The 17,481-nt window shown below is 38.3% G+C and overlaps 1 protein-coding gene across 2 annotated transcripts in view; it reads left to right on the top strand.

The window, feature by feature from the left end:
- The first annotated feature begins 1,498 nt into the window (after positions 1 to 1,498).
- Positions 1,499 to 17,481, top strand: part of tnrc6c1 (trinucleotide repeat containing adaptor 6C1) — a 62,920-nt gene continuing 46,937 nt past the window's right edge. The window contains exons 1-3 of one of the 2 annotated variants that reach the window (XM_057345022.1): positions 1,499 to 2,139; positions 12,690 to 12,793; positions 13,066 to 13,087. In XM_057345022.1, coding sequence (XP_057201005.1) covers positions 12,731 to 12,793; positions 13,066 to 13,087 — 85 coding nt within the window. In that variant the 5' untranslated portion in view covers positions 1,499 to 2,139; positions 12,690 to 12,730. The remainder of the gene's footprint in view (positions 2,140 to 12,689; positions 12,794 to 13,065; positions 13,088 to 17,481) is intronic. The other variant, XM_057345023.1, reaches the window with a different exon arrangement.

Below are 17,481 nucleotides of genomic sequence, written 5' to 3'. Positions count from 1 at the left end.
ATGCAGATTAGGGCGGATTGTTATTTAATTGGCCCCTTGAAGGTCTGTCAGCACGTCTTTATCGGCGAGCCCTCGTCTTTTAACTACCCAAAGCGACTCAGCCATCCCCTCGCATTCATCCGGCCAACAGAAGTGGTCTGGCTGTCATTGGCGAATGAATGGTAATGAAAGCGAGAGAGATGAGCCTTTGGTGAGATCTGGTTTTGGCTCATTGCTCAGCGAACTCAGCGAAACGTTTGGCCAGCTCTCTGATCGTATTTGTCTTCTTCATTCCGTGCTGGGATAAAGCTGTAAACAGGAGCAGGACGGCGCTGAGTGGGGAGCACAGTTGAAATGTCAATTTCTCCCTAGTTTTGCTCACTGACCATACTTGCATGCCAAGATCGTCTTTATTACATTGCAGTATCACACAGAGTGATCACAGAGCGAGTGTTTGGAAAGTCATGTAATGCCCCAAAATGTAAAGGTCTATGGATTTCAGTGTTCTGTGAAATGATATATATTCAGATTCAGTAGAAAAGATAGAAATTGAGATGAAACCATTTTAAATGGCAGTATTTATGTTTACAAAATGATAAATTGTAAATACGTGTACTAGTTTGGAGAGTGTGTGCTTTAATTCTATTTTAGTGTAATGCATCTGTATTTTGTACCAACGCAAACTGCATATATCAGAAAGGAGACACATCCCTTACGAAAATTTACCATGGTTTTACTACAGTTAAAACAAAAAAATATGGTTACTGTAGTAAAACAATGGTTATCACAAAATAACCATGGTTTTGAAAACCATGTTTTTTGTAAAAACAATAGTAATCAATGGTTACTGTAGTAAAACCATGGTTTTGCCCTAAGTAATCAATGCACCAAAAAAACATGGTTACTACACTTGTACCACAAAAAAACCATGGTTAATTTTCGTAAGATATATCTGTTTATATTATAAATATTTGTATGGTTTTCGTGTGTATTGTATTTGTTATATATGCAAAGCCCCTATCCTTTTCTTTTTTAAATGATTTGTCAGTGAGAAATAAACCAATTGGATTTAGTGATTGTACTTGCATATGGGTTTTAATTTTCAACTCTAAGGTTTCATGTAATTAAGAGATGATTTTCAGATTAATTCTTGTGGTTTGTTGAAATCGTGCCCCCTGCTGGCGGAAGGAAGTGTAAACGAAAACGGCAAACTTGAGGTTAAATAGATGCACACCCTTCTAAAGGAATGCAAGGCCCTTTAAAACGACACCGTTTTAAATGTATATGTTGTAAAGTAGTGCTGACCAAGCTCGATTAAGGCCTTATCAAACTAGGACACAGAACGGGTGGCTGGATCCGCATTAGTATGTGTGTGTGTTGAAGGGGAGGGAGGTAATTCTTGGGTCCTCGTTGTCATGGCAACGATAAAGGTGGAGCGATATTTTAACAGAGGGGTTGGATTGTTTGTTAGTTGAAGTCACGTGACGTGCCGCTGGGGTATGGGGGCACTTCCTGTTTTACTCTGAGACTTGAGCCGCTGTTGTCAGTTTCAACAAAATGGCTGCTGGAGCGCCGCGAACGAAAACCCAGTGAGCGCTTCACGTCAGTGCAGTATAATTTTAAATGGATGTATTGGAATTCCCATACTCTCGGGACATTTGCTTTTGTGGACTCGTTTACAATGCGTATTAGCGAACTAAAGGCATGCTGAAAAAATCCCTTTACGCACTTTATACAGTATACGTGACTTTATCGATGTGAAAACGTCATTTAGTTAAGCTCAAACTGCCCGTGTGCGTGCGTCTGTGTGAGTGCGCGCGTGTGTAGCTGCTCCTAAAAATCGCCGAAATGTTACAACCGTTCAACGTTAAGCTTTCTAGCCGATGAGCAAAATCGTCGTTTTTCGCTGTTTGCACTGGCATCTTTAGATTTTTTTGCCCTCTGGATAAATTTCGCTGTCTTGCATACTGAGAGGTGAATTCCTCAACTGGAAAGTCAGGCTCGCCATTGCAGCTCCCTGCAACAGCGAGTGCCTTGACTGCGACTGAAAATATATCTGATCTCTTGTCAGTACGGGTATCGACAACATCCTCCTTCACCATGCAGCTCATGCATCGGATTTGACCAGCAGACCGCAATCGCTCCGTGTGTATAATAAAGGTAAGATGTGACCCTTTTAAACGCTTAAAATATTTAAGTGGGCGTGGTGTGGTCATTTTGTGCACATTATCGTTTTAGTGTGATCGTTTTGTGTTATTTTGACTGCCAGTCGGTGACATTGAGAGTGTACACATTCCGAGTAAAAATCGATTAAATTTATGTTCTGTTCGTGGTCTGTTCGTAAGATAAATGGGCAGTGCTTTTTAACAGAGTGCTTCTGTGTTTTTTAATCGCATATTTTCTGTTTTCAGGGCTAGAAATAGCTTGCGTGTGCAAATGTTTACCCCCTCCCCACCGACGCTAACATTGCCCCATTTTTCCAAACTGATGCGAGACAACTTTAGTTTCTTTCTTATATTTTAGACGCGATTTAGACTGATATGAGCTGCTTAGATGTGTATAACAACTGGCTGTATGAACCGTGTAAATTAGTCATCTGTAGGGATTTCCCTATTTCATTTGAAGAATTGGCTCTCGACAGATGTATTGTGTGAATGCTGTGTATTTTCAAGGAGCCCCGATATGTTCTTTAATTTACATCCTTTGTGCTAGAAATGTTGTCTACTCGGGTGTGTTTTAGACATAACGTTACTTAGTGTTTTTCTGGGCGGTTGACATTGATCGGATTGGTGGAATGGTGCCACAGCCTTTCTGTCATGATATCGAGCTTTAGCTTCGTTCCTGCGCTGGTCAATGTCACACCAGAAATGAAGTGGACGATAGAGAAACCTCATTGTCAGGTCAATGTTGTTGCCTCAAGCTTTTTGTTCATTTTATTGGGAGTAAGTTGAGTGTAGCTATTTCTTTTTAATGTTTACTAAGATTGGAAATCTCCAAGTTTCTTCTAGAACACCACAGTTTCTGCAGCTATAGTAACTTAACTTTTGTATATGAATAAAGTATTGCCTTGGTATGGTTGTCCTTCAAACAGTGTAAGAAGCCTTTAGATTTTCTCTCATTGTTTAAATGCTTTTTTAGCTCTCAGGCCAATATCAAATTGCCACAATATTAACTAACTATAATACTACTTCTAACTGTATTTTGACAAAAGTGCATTTCAAGCTTTTCTGACATGCAGCATAACACGCTTCTCAGGACAGCATCAATGTCAAACATTTTCTCCCCATAACTGTTCATGTGGTGCAGGAAGATTTTTGTTTCCCTCTATGGGTCAGGGGGCAGAGGCAGACTTTTGAAAGGGCCGTGTGTTCTCAACCAGTGAAAAAGGGTTGGACAAAAAGAGGCCACTTAATGCTCAGATTACCATAAAGCTTAGGTCACATTGCCCTCTTCCTATGAATCCTAACCAGCATTATCTCTGGCTGGGGACTTGCACCACGTGGCTTTATATTTGGTTGTTGTAGCTTTTGGTTATTGGATTGGACTGATTCTGGTGCATGTGCCATCCCTGATAAAACGTCATTGTTCAGTATTATAGTAGCTGTAGGTTAATTGTGGCATTTTGAGCATGATCATTATAGTGGTTATTTTATAATATACTAGGATATGTGTTATGCAAAGTAGTAAAATAAACACGTATTAGTTTGCCAGACGTCCCCAAATTGATTTAGTATGATTTTACAAATTCGAAACAACAATATCACAAGTTTCTATGTTTTAAGTATTCTTCAAAGACATGATTGTAAGCAGTAGGGTGTAGTTGTCTACATGTAACCAGTCATCCTTTTGTAATTGTTCTAACATCAATTTGCTTAAGCAGCCAAGGAAAGCAAGGTTTTTGACTGTTCAATTTAATAAAATGTTGTCTTGGATATTATTTTGCGTAGTGTTTTGTGCAGACCACAGATCACTGTCAATGATGTTGCTCTGATATTGAAGCAGTCCCATGGCTCATCAATAGCAGCATCATTTTATTTGGTTGGACACAAGACACTAACCAACAGCTGTCACTTCCTAAGTTAGATTAATGTTGACCTCTAAAGATTGCTACAGGATCTGTGTCCCACTGACCCTCATCTCCATGCTTCGTCATGATAGATAATATCATAATAGATCTTTTCGGTAATGTCTAGCATTAGCTTGCACCCAGAGTTGAGGTCTTTAGACTTGATTTACTCATGGAAAGCTGTAATGGTTTGATCTTGAACTTCTGTATGTATTTCTTTGTACTCTGCATTCCTCTTCTTTTGAATTTGAGGAGGAGATTTTAAACCCTCAAGTTGCGTTTTTTGGCATACGTTGTACATTCTTCTGATTGGTTGAAAACTAGGTCTTGTAAGAGCAAGATTCCCATACTGCGATGACACACACACACCGTAGCAAAACTCAGAATTCATTAACCTTTAAAAAAAAGGCATGATTTATTCGCAGATTGCCACATTTAACCTGCTTGGTTGCATGCAAAATAGCAGCTCTGCAGTTACTGTAAAGGGGAATAGTTCTTCAACTGTCCTGTCCCCTAAACCAGTGGTTCTCAAACTAGGAGCCCCAAGATGGATCGGGGGTTCACAGATTTTGTGTCATTTTTTTAAATATAGAAATTTGTCATAGATTTTATCTCATCAAACATCAGAAAAATAAGACCACCAAACAATTGTTGTTCCAGCATTGTATAACTGAATATGTTTTTGGTTGAATTAAAATTCTAAATTTAAGATTATAAGTGTTTATTTGGGGGACCGTAAAGCAATGCACTCTACACAAAGGGGGCCTTACATTGAAAAAGTTTGAGAATCACTGTCCTAAACCTATCCCTGTGTATTAACATTATACATTTTAATATTACATAGAAACAGAAAATGGACTGTTTAGGACAGTACTGTTCAGTAGAATGCAGTATCTGATTCCCAAAAGTTGCGTTGTTGGACGTTGATTGTGGGCATATTGTATGAGACATCCTACAGTCCTATGGTGAGAATGGGTTGTTGTTTCTTACGTCCATCCTAAACCACTTTAAAGACTAGAAGAATGAAAAGCCAAGTGCGGTTTGCATGGTTTGTAATTCCGCTAATGTTCAAGCTGACGCTTTTTCCCCCTTGATGCATCACTAATTACCTTAGAACTGATCACTCTCAATTTAGCCCCCGTTACATGAGTTTCCTTTTATGCTATAAGTCCATTAGTCTGCTGAACTGTTGGATGTTTTGCATTTTATTGAGACAAATGTGCAATCGCCGAAAGACCTGCGTGATTTGAGTATAATGACAGGGGTCTTTATAGAAGGCATTTGTGTGATCTATTAGGGCAATAAATTGTCAGCAGAGCTTGCGAAAGTGCTTTCATTAGTGACTTTGTTCGGAGATGAAAGTCATCGGGACCTCTGTGACAGCAAGTCAATCCACCAAAGCTATTTTTAGGCCAGTAGCCGAACATATGAAAAATCACCTTTCACTCTTTTTCATTGTCATTCACGCTGGCAGAAAGTTTCCTTCAGCTGAATTAGAAAGGTACATGCGCATGTGGTTTGGAATTCTGAAAACAGGATTTCACGCCTCACTTTCACCATGCAGCGCATATTCGCCGGCGGAAACAAAGTCAGGCTTTCTTCCACATTGTGTTTCGTCTGCGTTTGCTGTTGAGTGTGGCGGGTTGTCTAGAGGAGATTTTTGTGTTATTCTGGGGTTTACTGACATGTCAGGTCTGGTCGTCTCAAATGGTTCGGAAGTTATGGGTTCCTAATGCTTGATTGTGTCAGATGGAGGGGCTGCAGATTTCTTCCTCTGTGGGCTGCTGTTGCTAGCCAGCGGGTTCCCGAGGGCTCGCAGCGCTCTTGTTTGTCTTGCAGCGCTGACATTTTTTGGCTCTGTTCCCAGAGAGAGTCTAGCCCCCCCTCCCACCCCCTTCCACTGCATCTCCAATGTCTCTTCGACTTGCTCAGTTTTGTCCCCCCTTCCCCACCTACCTCTATTTCCTACTGTACGTCACACTGGCTGTTCACGAACCGCATCGCATATAAATAAAGATTAAACCCACAATGAAAGCGGTTATGTTGTGGGTTGTGCATCTAACGTGCATCATTGTTCCCCTGTTTGTCAAAGGTATAATATGACGATCTTCTATGAATTAGGACTGGGTCAGTAACGTTTGTGAATTTCTAGTTTGGGGGGAATCAAAATAACATTTCAGGATTTTACATTTGCAGTATATTATAGATTTGGTTTGCTAACCGTACACCAAACATACTGAATCTCAGAATAATTGTATTGTCACCCAGATAAAATATATATGGTTGATAAAATGTGGTATAGTGAGTTTTCTGCTGATTTTAACCGCTAATATATAGATGCTTTGTGGTTTGAGATGTCTTTGTTTATCTCAACCCACTTAGGCATTTTATTGAAAAAAGGCAGCAAGGAATGAACAAAAGTTGACGTCAATGTTTTTATTCTTAAAAGAAGTGTCCCTCTAAATCCCAAGCACATCTTTTTTGTTTTTAGCTTTTCATTGTTAACATGCAAGCCTAAAAATTCAGACCACCTTTTATGCAGTTATGTTCACTGATGACTTTTTAAACGAAAACAGTGTTTTAATTTCTTTTTCCAAGCCTACTCTTAAATCAGTGATTGGGTTCTGGTTTATTTTGTCCTCAGGCAGATTGGCCTGTGTTATGTAATGAATGAACTCTTGCGATAAGTTCATCTATTTTAGACTTGTTTGACATTTTTCTCAACATAAGAGGAAAGCATGGCTTTCGTGGCCCATTCTTAGTATCTGTGGTACACCGACATAATTTCTATTTAGTATGAAACTGCGCTAAATAGTAGCTAATTCTGTCACTTCATCTGAAATCATGGTAGAAGAATGTGTGATTTTTAGCTTTTATTGAGTAACAGTATGCAGTAGGTTTTCATTAATTGACGTTAGTTAATGCATTAGATATTATTAAATGACAATGGACAATATATTTTGACAGCATTAATTAATCATTTTATCTTAGTTAATAGCAAGACAGTTTTTCACTGCTTGTGCATTAGGTAATGTTAATAGATATTTGATTTTAATGATGTTGTAGTAAATGTTGAAAGTAACTAAAGTTTTACCTTTTATTTTTTATATATGTGCACTTAGCCAAATGATTAAAAATATATATGCATGTTTGATTTGAATGATTGTAAATTATACTTATGTTGTATTTTGATGTTATACTCAGGGTTGGGAATCGTTTGGATTTTATCGATTCCGATTCCAATTATGATTCTGCTTATCGATTTCGATTAGGGCTGCAACAACTAGTCGATAAATAATCGATAATGAAAATAGTTGTCAACGAATTTCATTATCGATTAGTTGGTCTGTGACGTCACTTGTGAGCTGCGCAATTATAAATCAGGCGCGTCTTCTTCCCTTTTAAAATTACAATTTTAGACGTGTCTCTCTGTGCAGCATGAGCATTGCAGTTTTAAAGTCAGACGTGTCTCTCCGTGCACGCGTCTCTGCGTGCAGCACGAGGTTCGCAGTTTTAAAGTCAGATACTGTACATTCGACATAATGGCGATTCGACAACTTGATTTTCCATCCCGCAGGGCTACTTTCCCACCGTTTTTTATGTAAACACGTGCTAGACGGACGGGTTTCAACGTCTGCAACGCCTCGTGCATAAGCACGAGTGTTTACGGCAGTTCGAGCTGCCAGCAGCGCTTTGGGAGCGCGCAGCGCACAGCTGATCAGCAGCTGAGCTGACTGTACCACAAGTACAGTATAGCAATTACAAGTTCACATTACGTTATTTTAAATACATTCACAGGCAAACCTCTTCGAAAACAGATCATCTGCAGGGTTTTTCCTGGCTCAAAATGAGGCGGAGGTGGTGCCATCCTGATCTTGTACACACACACATAGGCCTACCGTACCTTTAAATGGCTTAACCAAAGTGACTTTGGCATAAGTTCTTATAAACTTAGATGAAAATGACAGTTATAAAGTTATATAAAACATTACTTTTATTCAACCAAACAGAATTTTTTTTAATCAAATAAAGCTTTTTATCATTTTCAACAACAAAAAAAGTTAAATAGTTTAAATGAATCAGTTCAAATGAGTCATTTGTGTGCGAGTCGTTCTGAACGCAATGTGCGTTCATACTGGCGACTCGCTGTGTACAGTATACGCTGATTCAACGATCTAACTGCACAGCTAAAGACGTCACAATGATGTACGTCATGTTAATTTAAGAAATTTCAAGAAATTAAACGTACTTGGATGCAAAACAGAAGGTGCGTCCCAAATCGCACACTTATGCACTATTCTACACCATTTTGTAGTATAATGAACAATGCACAAGTATATTTTTATTCACACGCATTGTGGCGTGCGATTGATGTCATTGGCGCTCGTCTGGGAAACTGATATACATCCGGTTAGTATAAAACCGTTTAGTATTCCATTTGGGACGATACTACTCTTCTGAAATTCATATACTAGTGCATAGTTGAGTGCATAGTGCATAGTTTAAGAGCATAGTGTATAGTATGTCATTTGGGACACAGCTAAACAGCCGCGAAACACAGCCAGCTCTTGTTCTGCAACTTTTTTTAGCGCCTCAATGTGCTGATAACGAAACAGCGCCTCTACTGTGGCGTAATGCCGCAACTGCAATTACAAATGACAGTCTGTTAAAAGCATGCAGCGTTTCTTGTGCGGACACCAGACATAGTTTTGGCGAGAGTCTGAGGTAGCATGACATTTGACGTAGGCGGCCGCCTCCAATTTCTTTATGCAGGAAAAACGCTGATCTGTCTCTTACTTATGTGCAATGTAAGCATAAAACATGATGTGTTTATGTAGTTTTAACTGTTTCTCTGAAGGCTATGAGGGTTCAGTCAGTGGAGGAAGAAGGATTGACAGTGTGATATGATCTCCACTAGGGATGCAGCGATTACCGAGGTTCACTATTAACCGTGCTTAAAAACGTCACGGTTAATTAATCGTAAAGGCTCCGTTACACCGCATGTTTCTGTTGCACGGAACGGAAACGTACAGTTAGGGCCATAAATATTCGGACAGAGGCATATTTTTTGTTATTTTAGCTGTGTATCAATATGTTTTTGAGTTACAGTTTTATAATAGATATTGTCTTAAAGTGCACACTCTCAGCTTTATTTAGAGTGTATTCACATCCAGATTATTTGAAGGATTTAGGAATTACAGCTCTTTAATATGAAGCTCTCCTCTTTTTCAAGGGACCAAAAGTAATTGGACAGTTGAATAAAAAGCAGTTTTATTCACATGTATGGGCTTTTCCTTAAATAATTTTGTCATAAATGAAGCATGTTAAAGGTCTGGAGTTGATTCTACATGTGGTGTTTGCATTTGGAAGCTGTTGCTGTGAACCCACATCATGGGGTTCATGGAGATCTCCATGCAAGTGAAACAGACCATAGTTAGATTTTAAAAACACTACACATCCGTCAGAAAGATGCCAGGAACATTAAGAGCGGCCAAATCAACAATTTGGGACATTCTGGGGGAAAAAAACACACCGCTGAGCTCAGTAAAAAAACAATCCTGGGCGTCCATATGAGATCAAAGTGGTGGATGATGACATTATCCTCTCCATGATAAAGAAAAACATCTTCACAACTTCCAGACAAGTGAAGAATTAATCCGGATGCTTCTGTCTTCTGTTACATCACCAAAAAAACACCAGTGACCCAGTGCCTGAGGACGTCATGCATGGAAATGGAATCACACTGCCTGAACACTATTTTACTGAAGATGTTGTATGCTCATATCATGAGCCTTCTCCATATCTTTTATTCTTTTTAGTCTTATGCAGGCTGAAATTAATTTGATCTCTCCAAAAAAAATGCTTTCTAGAGCTTGTTCTGCTATTTCAGAAGTCTAATCTACCCATCCTATTCTTGAGGCTTTTGCACCTTGTTGTGAACCCTCTCTATTTTTTCCTTGTATTCTCTTTATTGTTTTGATTGACAAACATTGACATATTTACCTCTTGGAGAGTGGTCTTCACTTGTCCGGATGTTGTGAAGGTGTTTTTCTTCATCATGGAGAGGATAATGTCATCATCCACTACTTTTATCTCATATGGACGCCCAGGATTGTTTTGTTACTGAGCTCAGCGGTGTGTTGTTTTTTCTTAGAATGTACCAAATTGTTGATTTGGCCGCTCTTAATGTTCCTGGCATCTTTTTGATGGATTTGTAGTGTTTTTAAAATCTAACTATGGTCTGTTTCACTTGCATGGAGATCTCCATGAACCCCATGATGTGGGTTCACAGCAACAGCTTCCAAATGCAAACACCACATGTAGAATCAACTCCAGACCTTAACATGCTTCATTTATGACAAAATTATTTAAGGAAAAGCCCATACATGTGAATAAAACAGCTTTTTATTCAACTGTCCAATTACTTTTGGTCCCTTGAAAAAGGGGAGAGCTTCATATTAAAGAGCTGTAATTCCTAAATCCTTCAGCTAATCTGGATGTGAATACACTCTAAATAAAGCTGAGAGTGTGCACTTTAAGACAATATCTATTATAAAACTGTAACTCGAAAACATATTGATACACAGCTAAAATAACAAAAAATGTGCCTCTGTCCAAATATTTATGGCCCTAACTGTAGCAACTTACACAAAATGAAAACAAAGTTACACCAGCGTGCACCATTTTAAAGAGCCGTGCTTATCAGAGACACGGAGGCCACGACACACACTAGATTAACTATGGCAGAGAGACCAAACAGCCAATCTTACATGTACATTCACAATCAAGGCTGTAGCGGTGACGGTTGGGCTTTCAGTGCAACGTAAACAAACAAAGCTGCATGTAAATTAACGGAGTAGCACACTGGACAAGAAGCGTCACGTTGAGGACAGCTCACAGGATGAGTACATTCTGTATGCGCAAGCTCAAATTCAAAGTCTACTCCTGATGCAAGTTGAACCAATTTAACTTATTTTATGTTATTATTTAGCGAATGGGCTCTATATCACGTTGATAAATACATTATAGTTTGCTGTAAATGAAAACAGTGGGGAAATAAAAAGCACGTGATTCGTGCGCGCTAGCTCTTAAAGGGACAGCAGCATAATAAAAATATCTGTTTTAATGCAAACAACAAAAAACGAAGACAAAACAGACTCACTGCTCCTGACTGATCAACTTTAATAACTTTAATATGGTTTGATCTATATTTCATACTGTGAACAGTGTGAAGACTATGAAGTGTTATTTTACATTTGACTCCTTTATTCAGTTTCTGTACCTAATAACCACAGTTAGACCTACCCGAAACACCTAAAAAGCACTGTTAATTTTATTTCTGTGTTTGCTTTATTACATTTATTTGTGCTATTGCTCATAATTTGATCATTTGTTCTAATTTTATTACTAACTGATCGACTATTAATATTATCTTTTTATGGTATTATGAGCTTATTTATTAAGATTGCATAGGTAAAAAAACTAATAACTAGACATTATTATTTATTTATTACTTTTTGTGGCTGGCAAGTACAATTTTTGTCAGGGCCAGTAAAAATGTAGTAGAAATTAATGTATGCATAATAATCGTCATAATCATGCAACCGTGATTATTCCTCAGACTATAATCGTACCAACAAAATCTATAATCGTTGCATCCCTAATCTCCACCTCTGCTAACACGAGCAGTCGTGTTATGCAAAAGCATAGAGAAAACAGTCACAGCTCTTTACTAAAAACTGCACCTGTTAAGAAAACAAAGCATGTTTTTTGTGCAATTACTGCCTGTCAGTTGAGTTTGTGACAAAACATTTAGCAGTATTTACATATTGTTTATTACTGCATAATATAATTCATTTGTTTCATAAAGTACAAGTTGATTTTATAATGTCTGCATCTTTTGCAGGTTTTTTAAGGTGAATAAAAGACTATATATTTCATCATTGAGGATTTCTTTTAAAAAATTCTAAAAATCTTGTCTCGTTCTCGTGAACCCAGTCTCGTGTCTCGTCGGGATAGGTGTCTCGTTACACCCTTAACTACCATAGTAGGAAAAATTGCTTTGTAAGTTTCTGCTGATCACAAAAGAAGATATTTTGAAGAATGTAGGAAAGGAAACAGTTCTGGGGCACTTTTGACTACTATTGTAAATTTTCCTACTATGGTAGTCAATGGTGGCCAAGAACTGTTTGGGTATAACCATTATTCCAAATGTCTTTCTCTTTGTTCATCAAAACAAAGAAATGTATACAGATTTGGAACAACTCAAGGGTGAATAAATGAAGACAGAATTGTTATTAGTGTCAATTTCAATCAAGTACAGTACTTTATGGATGTGAATAAGCCATTATTAAATCATGGTTGACCAATGACTTTACTGCAGTGATATGAAACAAGAAGTTCCAAATTTAATATCAGCACACTTCGCTTAATTATTCGAACCTTTTGGTTATATTGTTGCTTTTCTTCAAGTTATCTTCAAGCATTTAAATGTTTTATAGATTGTGACATGTGATACTGGTTGATCTCTAAAAGATCCCCTTAAGATGAAAATGTTACATGTGCTTTGGATTTTACTCTGCTTTTTGCCTGTATTTGATCTACACAGGGGTCAATAATACTGACAGACTCTGTTCTTTTACAGCCTTGAGACAAAAAAAGGATACAGAAGAGGAGAACCATTTGATGGAAGAAAAGAAAAAGAAAAAGCAAGAAGAAAAGAAAAAGAAGGAAGCTGCTCAGAAAAAGGTGAGCGTTTCTTTTCCATGACCCACAAGCTTTCACTTCAAATCTTGTGCTTGTGTCCTTATAAAAGCTGCTTAACAGACACCTCACCATGTCTGCCATAAGCCTCTGAGATCTTAACAGCCCTGTTACCGCAACTGTCAAACTGAAATGTACAGTTAAACAAGAGATATACTGTATATTTTTTACGGTCAATAAACAGCACGGAGAAATGTTCATTGTCATAATGCTTTTGTATGTTCACCCCTCAGTTTCATACTGTTCTTTCTTTGCAGGCTGCTGAACAGAAAACCAAAGGTCAGTTTTTGATTCTAATTGCATTGTTTCTTTTTTCAACGTTTCATACTTGCAGCAACAATTACAAACATTTCTTGAATCGTTCAAGCGATGTTTAAATCAAAAACACAGCAGTAAGTGTCAATCTTGGTAGCAGAACTCAAAGGCAGAATGTTGAGCTGGATCACTCTCTAGTCCCTGTAGATAACTGTACTTACTGTGTGATGATGTCTTCATTTTAGTTCAGAGCAGTACGCGTGTCACTGCAGGGGTGGGTGACATAATACCATCCACTATAGTGCCAGTTTCAATATATTGGATCAGTACCAGGGCTTATACCATGAGTTGTGTGGGCTGCATGAATTACTGGCACTAGAAGCATTTAAAGCAACATTTGGTAGATATGGATCAACCATCTTTGGTGACCCCTAAGGGAATTAAAAGTTTGTGTTCAGGGTCTAAAATTAACATTTGCCAAGTGCCAAATGCGAGTACATATTAACTTTGAGCTACTCTACAGTGTACAGTAATTTTTTAAGAACTGTTCGATGCATAGATTAAATTAAATGCTTGAATCATTGTCTGACAATTGCTGATTGAATGAATTGGATGAATATAAATATATATTAAATAGGGCTATCACGATTAATCACATCCAGATTAAAATATGTCTGTGCATTGTGCAGAATCATTTTGTATTTATAAACGTATATACATATGCATATATGAAGAGTTTGGTTCCAAAATGAGATAACTCCGTTTTTAAAGTTCATTCGTTTAAAATCATGTTTTTTTTTAATTGTGCATTCCAATTAATATCAATCCATCTGCAGTTGGTTTGTTTTGATTTAAGCCATAATAACAAAAAAATACAGCTATCTAACACAATAAAACACATGATAACATAATAAAAACATGATTTTTGAAGTTATTTCTTTTTGGATCCAAACTCTTCGTATGTAAGATAAATATTAAATATAAAAATGTATAAACGTTTATATGTAATTTCAATTACTCGTAATTATAAATAATTTCTTCTAAATATTTCCTATATACAGTATATACATGCATATGTATGTGTTTATAAATACAAAATAAATATGCACAGTACATAGACATATGTTATGTAAACAAAAACTTTTATTCTGGATGTGATTAATCGCGATTAATCATTTGACAGCCCTAATATTGAATATATAACTAGAGAAAGCATCACTTTTTACATCTTGAACTTACACGCATGTGGATAGTTTCTTACATTAAGTAACCATGAGAAAAATATGAGATATGAGGAAAAAAAACCTTGCCTTTGTAATTGACGCAGGCTATTTAACCACACTGTTTGTTATTAATAGCCTATGAAAGAAGATAAATTATCGCATTTTCACGAGAACAAAAAACAAATTACAGTTCAAGCTCCATAAGAAAATTTGCATTATTTTATTATGCATTTAAAACTGTGCGTTGTTCATGATGCTCTATTCACCATTGGCTACAAAAATAGATTTTGGACCCAAGTCAACTCTGTGTTTAATCTCATTGAACAATTAGGCAGCAAACCTAAGGCACAATACAGATTACAAAGAGAGTAAGCGAGTTGACAGCACTGCTGAGACGGTGGAAGCAGGGAGGTGTGCTGAGGTGATGGATCTGGACACTGAAGGATGGGTTACGCCCTCTTTATTAACACTGAGGTTGAGGTATGAGGCAGTAAACTTCAGACAGCAGAGTGGCTCTATGAGGGCTGCAGCAGAGCCACGTAGGGCAGATGGGAGAGGGGCTTATGTCATGTTAAGGATAGACGGTCATAAATCTCATTAGAGCATCTGCTAATGCTGGATCTTAAACATCAGACTCTGGAGGGAATGCTGACCTACTTTGTGTGGACGTGTGTTTTAGTGAATTTAGTCATTTAATAGTAGAATACTTTGCAAGATTGCGCTCTTTCTTTGTCCTCTCGCACTTTCATCCTTTTAATTTTTGTATTATTGCACGAGTCAGCACACAGATCTTTTTATCTGTGTGCATTGGAGGCGTTTACAGAGTTCGGCTAATTAGATCTAATCTAATTTGGCTTAGTTTCACATCTCACTTTATCGCCTCCTGGGCCCCTGTACCTCAGTATTCTCATGATCTGCGGCTGATAAGGATATGTCTATTCCTTCCACGTTTAGGCTTCTAATGTATTCTCGTGTGATTTGGGCTTTGGGGTTTATGTTGTGGATCTGCAAAGCTACGTTTTGGTGAGCTGTGTGGACGACTTGCATGATAATGAGAATGTGATTGAACAGGTCAACTAAACAGCATGTGTATCGGAGGAGAAAGGTGAAGGTCAACTCAAAGGCGAGAGTCTTTCAGAGAAAGCTGTGCTGGGCTCTGGTGTAGAGTGAGCAGCAGGGGAGTGTAAGACTACCCAGCTTTCTTTTTCAAGAGAGGCCCGGGAGGCCCCACGCGGGGGTACAAACACACACACGGCCTCAGAGAGGTGGAGTGATTCATGGGAAGTGCGTTTGCAAAACTGAGGGAGTGTTTTTGTGGAATGAAGGAAAAAAAGGACGAATAGGGAGAAAAAGGTTTTATGGAACTGTGAGGTCTCTCTAGCTGTGTAAATGAAGTAAGGAATGGAGTTATGTGAAAGGAAGATTGAGAACTTACTTGAGTTTCCTGTCAGCGCGAACGTCTCGGTTTAAACCGCAGAGAAGCTCTCAAAGGCCTGATAAACTGATAAAACAAATCTTTCACCTACTCTTAAAGGCATAGTTCACTCAAAAATGAAAATTCATCATTATATTTATGTTAGTCAGACAATATTTTTGTCTATCTACCCAGTCCATTATCAGGCTGAACAGGTCACACACAGGTTGTTTGTCAGGTAACACCTGCTCTGCTTTAAGGACCCGCTTATTGCAGCACGTTTCTGTTGCAAATTTGCAGAATTAGGACATTGTTAATTACTGCTAATGACTCAGTCTGGCTGTTTGTGCTTGGGTTGCTCTGTCTGTAAAGTGGATTTTGATCTCCTGAGACTTTTACTGTAGAGCAGAATACAGAATGATACTCAGGGCTCGACATTAACGCTTGTCCGGGACAAGTGAATGTTTTGTATGGGCAAGTGAGAGATAATTTTACTTGCCCGACTGGACAAGTAACTTGAAAAAAGAATAACAACAGTGTGACATATATGTAGAATAATAAGAATATGTACATTAGACAGAGCTGTTTGTGTGTAGTGCGTTTGTCGTGGTGGTGCTTGTTGTGTGTGACAATAATCAATGGAGCACCGCACTGAGTCCATGTAACTACATGCGGACGCGGAATCCTGTTATTTAAATGTCATCTGGCTGTTCTGCGTGTCTGAGTGAATTATGTGCACAGTTTAACATACAACACGAGTGATAGTCGAGTATTTTATCTGCGTCTGCACTGTATGAGGATGTGAATACATGAACTTCATCTCCAGAGTTGCTCTGAGAGTTTATTTTACAAGCGTTTTACTGTTTGAGTGAAGCTATCTGCAAACAAGCGTCTTCCCGAAGACCCGTCAAAATAAAAGTCCCGTTAAATTGAACACTCAGACAAAAAATACTGTGGTGTACTATAGTATTTGCTTTTGAAAATTGTAGTGCCCTTGTAGTGAATTGATAAACACTGTATACTATAGTAAAGTTCAAAAACACTATAGTATCTAGGAATTTTACTGCAGTTTACTATAGTATACTACAGTAATTTATGTGGACAAATATACCACTGTTGTATAGTTAAAAAGGAAAAATACACAATTGAGAAATATTCAAACAAATTTAGGTAATCTAAAAATGATACGGCCCTAATTTATTCATCTGTATGTAACATTAATGTCTTTTGTCAGTTACCTGTCTATTCATGATGAACTGCACTTGCATATTTTTTTTAATGATGACAACAGACGATTTATACTCCTAGTTTGGCCTGTGCTCAGGGCCGGATTATCCAATGGGCATTATGGTCACCGGTGTTGTGCCGAGAAATGCACCCCTGCCATATTATGCACCTCCTTCTATAACACGCTGTACGATTGGCTAATTCTAACCCCTCCCCACACCTAATCCTAACCCCTCCCCTAACACCTAATCCTCACCCTAACCATTGTGGGGAGGGAGGGTGCATAATCTGGCAGGGGTGCATTTCTAGGCACAACACCGGCCCATGGGCCCATGCACGCTTGGGGCCCATGAAAGGGGGAGAACATTTCACATAACATTGCTATCGCTATATTCATTCTGCCGTGTGCGTCTGGCCCGCACACACGCAAGTGCACATAAAACAGTGTTTCTAACGTACTCAAGTCTGTCTCTTGATTTAGTAACTTTTACAAGCCCTTTAGCAGCTTTTGTTCAGGAGAAGCACGAAGCGAAATACCCAGCGACCTTCCGATA

The sequence above is a fragment of the Triplophysa rosa genome, linkage group LG11 (genome assembly GCF_024868665.1).
Source record: "Triplophysa rosa linkage group LG11, Trosa_1v2, whole genome shotgun sequence".
Taxonomy (NCBI): Eukaryota; Metazoa; Chordata; class Actinopteri; order Cypriniformes; family Nemacheilidae; genus Triplophysa; species Triplophysa rosa.
Note: the sequence above shows the minus strand (reverse complement) of the source record. Positions and strands in the feature narration are given on the sequence as shown.